Source organism: Phalaenopsis equestris, unplaced genomic scaffold (assembly GCF_001263595.1).
Source record: "Phalaenopsis equestris unplaced genomic scaffold, ASM126359v1 Scaffold199005, whole genome shotgun sequence".
Taxonomy (NCBI): domain Eukaryota; kingdom Viridiplantae; phylum Streptophyta; class Magnoliopsida; order Asparagales; family Orchidaceae; genus Phalaenopsis; species Phalaenopsis equestris.
In genome coordinates this window covers 1-4770 of record NW_018218898.1, presented here as the reverse complement: position 1 = coordinate 4770, position 4770 = coordinate 1, and the positions used below count along the sequence as shown (strand labels likewise).

Genomic DNA, 4770 nt, shown 5'->3' with positions numbered 1-4770 from the left:
TTTTTTTTTATCATATTTTAGAAAATTTTGTGGTTAGCATAACTATTTTTTTTCAACCCACCTATATAATATCTTCCTATATGGCAAATATATAGATATACACACACGCACACACGCACACACGAACGCAGCACACAACCGCAACTCACTCGAAATCATTTTTTTTTATCACATTCATTTTTAAAAGAGCTGTAGTCACTCTAAATATATCCATTAACAACCCATACGTCTTACATCATCAAATAAATCTTCCATACTTCATTATATTAATTAATATCTTCTTATTTCGCAATAAATATTATATTTTATTATATATATCTTATATCTGATAACTCCTAATAATAAAATCACTTTAGCTGAGTCATAGTATATATTAGAAACCTCATATCTTTTATGCCAGCTAACTTGATCTAAAGATTGTTATTTTGCACTAATTTATGTATATTCAAGATTAAAATGATAAATTAACATTAAAATAATAAACTCACTTTAACATCATTAGCACTTGATAATTTTCTATTAATTTAATTAAGTAAAGAAACATGATATAAGAAAATAACAATTTATTTATTTTGCAACTAGAAAAAAAAATTTAGGATATATTTGAGAGAGCTATAGTCGTTTGATTAAGTTGTTGTTCAAAAGCTGCCTATTGTAATTTTTTTAAAAAAAAAAAGCTAGTAATCATCGCAGTTAGTCAGGTCTAGTGAGAAAATATAGTTTTGAGCCGTAGATTTTTGAGAAAGCAGATAAAAAATAGTTTTGCAAAATAAAAAATACTACAATGTTGTTAAAGCTGTTAACGATATGATTTCGGGACGAGTTGGGGTCTGCTCAAATTTGACTAGAAAAAAATTGGATTCAAAATTTTGACTCTTAATCCGATTTGAATAAATTTTAGATTTTCAAGCTAAATACATAACCCTAAAAATAACCCTTAAAATGCCACCCAACAGCTGCCCCAAATATAGCATTAATCAGCTTGATCAACAGTACACAGAAGCTCCTGAACTGCTTAGCTGAGTTAGCTCCTCGTAATTTTCTCCCCATTCCTTCTTCCGCCAAAAAGCAGCCCGCTTAATTTTATGGCCTCTCCTTCGTCCGTCACGTGTCTTCATTGGCACTATAAAATTACCAGCCGCGCCCTTCAGCCAGTCAGCGCAGGTATTCGCAACGAGCCCCGATGCCGGCCACGGAATTGATCAATGTAACCGCCGGCATCCGCATCGATGAAAAAACCAAGAATTACCTCCCTCGTGGCGGCGCCTCCTTCGCCGCGCATTCGAAAACAGTTCTCGACAAACTCAGATCCTCCGGCGTTGCCATCGCAACAGGCCTCTCCGGCGACGAGCTCGCCGCCATCGAATCATCCCTCGCTTTCCACTTCCCGCCGGACCTCCGTTCTTTTCTCCACCTGGGCCTCCCCGTCGGCCCCGGATTTCCAAACTGGCGCTACGCCTCGCCGCAGCATCTCCAAATCCTCGCCTCCCTCCCTTCCTCCGACCTCCTCTACGAGATCTCTAATGCCCGATTCTGGCCGCTTGCGTGGGGCCTCCGTCCAGATTCCCATGCCGAGTCCATCGCCCGGGCTCGATCCCTCCTTGCCGGCGCGCCTAAGCTCGTACCCGTTTACCGCCACTTCTACATTCCCGCAACCCCCAATGAAGCCGGAAATCCCATTTTCTATGTTCGCGGGAAAGAAGTGCGTTGCTGCGGATTCCACCTATCCGATTTCTTCTGCATCAAGGAGCTGTTCTTCCAGCCGCCGCGCCGCCGGCGCGGTCCGCAACCGAGGCGAGGAGGATTGAAGTCTGGACGGATTTGGCCTCTGGAGGTGTGATTACGGGCGAGATCTCCGGCGGCGGAGGTGATGGGATGGAGAAACTGATGAAAGGTTTGGGGTGGAGGCTGCGGGAGGGTGGTTGGGGGGAGAAGGAAGTGAGGGAGATGCTGATGATGGGTGAATCGGACGGTGCTGAGGAGGGGAAGAGGGGCAAACGGACGGTGGTGACGGATAGATTGGACTTGATGTGGCACGTGCGGCTTTTGGCACTCACGCTGCTACGGAGTGGTTGGAGCGCCGAGGACGTGGTCTACTCAATGGGTGGAAATAGGCCGGGGACGTGGCAAGTGGACCCCAGAGTCTACGAGAGCGAAATTATGTTTGATTTCTAATTAAAGGTCTTATTAGCAAGCACTAATCATTAATTAGTAAGCAACATCAATTATTTAATTAAAAATTAAAATACTGAGATGGGATTTGTTTATTAAGAAATAGAGAAAATCGGAAGTAATTTATCATGAAAGTTGAATAAGCCGCGGTTGTTTTACTTATTTTTGGTTGTTTGTTTGATCATTAGATGGAGTAAATGGTGAGAAATGATATTTCAATTAAGTCTGCTTGGTCAAAACTTTAATAAAAGTTTGTTAATATTTTTGATTAATTTTTGTCTTCTATGAGTTCTTCAAATCCATTTTTAGCATATTATTATGAACAATTGGGTTTTAAAATATAAGAAAATTTACATATAAAACACATAATTTATATATATATATATATATATATATAGATATATATAATGCCTAAAATTTGATATTTATTTGGTCTCAAAAATCTATAAGGAGAAATATGTATTTTTCTTTTAGGACTTTTTTTTAAGAATCCCTTAAGAAATTTTATTTCATAAAAAAAATAATTACAAAGAGGTGGCTAATAGTTTTAGTAAACACCCCCACATATACAGCTCACACAAGAAAAACAAAAACCTAAGAACCTTTAGCCAAGATTACAACTCTACCCAAAAACTTATCGGTGTCAATAAAGGGATGCTCAGAACGTCACTTTTAATCAATTGATTTAGCTCTAAAGGAATAATAGTAGAAATGTTAAAGTTCTGAGAGTCCAAGCCTCTTTTACCCGCCCAATTTGCACATTGATTGCATTCACGATGTATAAACATAAAACATCCAATAAACCTACACAAACTCAAGTAAAACAAATATTCTTTTCATATGAAAAGTCAATAACAAAGGATACTCTTTTTTCTTATGGCAATAATTTCACAATTCAAGAGAATCCAATTCAGTCACGATATAATTCCAACCACATCTATCAATCAAAAACAAAACAAAAAAAAATCATCTCAACTTCAACAAAAAAATAAGAGAAATCGCATGCACGAGAGCAGAAAACCACAGTAAACAAAAGCCAATGGAGTTATGAAAAACTCCACCAATACCTGCAATCAAATTATTCCAACCATCATCTACTTTAACTTCAGAACACCTCTATTAGTTTTCTTCCACATAATCAAGTTAATAAAATGTTTACAGTTAGCATGAATAGAGATATTAAATTCATTAAAAATCTGCAATATATCACTTCTAATAAGCTAATCTTAAAAATAAAATTTCTAATAAAATTGAAACATAGAAGTTTTGAAATCAAATTACCCTTGGGTTTAGCTTCATTCCTAGCAAACCAAAAGAACCAAAAGACTACAATTGAAATGAAAGCAAAGAATAAACATGCACTGTAATTCCTCCAAAAGTTGCAAAAACCAGCAATAGAATTCATCTTTATTTCATTAATCCTTTTATCACAAAGATTAAAAATATTTAACCAGATATCCTTTGCAAAAACACAGTTTACAAAATATGTTCAACATTATCCTCATTTTGATTGCAAAGAAAACATATAGAGGAGAGCATCAAATCTTTCATTTTAAGAATATCATCGGTAGGAATAATATGATAAAAAAGCTTTCAAAAAAAGAATGAATGACAAGGCTTCACAAAAAAATTTCAAGCTCAACTTAAATTCATGCCATTAGAAACATGAAGAGACTTGACAAAAGTTTTAGAGATTGAGCTATCACTTTGAGCTTTGATTTTAATATTATCATTACCAGTAGTAATATGGATCTTTGCAATCAGATTAGTATCCTCTCTACCAACCAAGCCATTCAGTTTGTGTAAGTCCAAATTGTTATTATTCCAATAATTTTCAATAGAAAACTCAATCTCAAAAGGGCTCAAATAAGAATTAGCAAGAGGAGCTTCACCAAACCCATTATCATACCATAAGCTACAACTCTCATTACCAACATCCTAGTATAAGAAATCCTTTGTAATTCTGACAACTTTAAGCATTTCTATCTAAACAAAGGAGTCAAATGAATTTGGATTGATAGAAAGAGGGTGGCAATATTTCTTTCTCATCAAAAGAGACTAAAGAGAATTTAAACTTCTAAATTGAAACCAAAGCTTCAAAAAGCTGATTTTCATAAAATCATTGATGCTTCTAAAACCCAAACCACCAAAATGAGTAGATTTACACATTTTCACCCAACATTAAATACACCAAAATGAGTAGATTTACACATTTTCACCCAACTCATCCAATGAATTTTAAGGTATTTACCAGCCCAAAGGAATTTATTAAAACTATTCTCCAATTTTTTAATAAGATTAGAAGGAATTTTCATAAAAAGAAGAGTATAAAGAGGTATAGAAGTAAGCACACTTTTAAGTAGGGTAACCTTACCTCCAAAAGATAAAACAAACTCTCGAAAGATGAAATCCTCTTATTGATCTTCTCAATAAGATTATAAAAAAAATGAACCTTTCTTTTACATTTATCAAGGTTGAAGCCCAAATAAGTAATAGGCAAACACCCTTTACTACAACTAGTAAAGTCTTGAATCGAGTTCCTCTTCATAATAGGGATCCATTTAGTGTTGGATTAATTTTGGGACTACAATGTAATTA

At 35.6% G+C, this 4770-nt stretch overlaps 1 protein-coding gene across 1 annotated transcript; it reads left to right on the top strand.

The window, feature by feature from the left end:
- The first annotated feature begins 952 nt into the window (after positions 1 to 952).
- On the top strand, positions 953 to 1840 carry LOC110035677. The gene has a single exon (XM_020739950.1). The coding sequence runs from the start codon at positions 1184 to 1186 to the stop codon at positions 1838 to 1840; it is 657 nt and encodes a 218-aa protein (XP_020595609.1). The 5' UTR covers positions 953 to 1183.
- The last annotated feature ends 2930 nt before the right edge of the window (positions 1841 to 4770 follow it).

What these genes read in the sequence shown, in the direction of transcription:
- LOC110035677 (XM_020739950.1), top strand. Translation starts at nt 1,184, where the DNA reads ATGCCGGCCACGGAATTGATCAATGTAACCGCCGGCATCCGCATCGAT.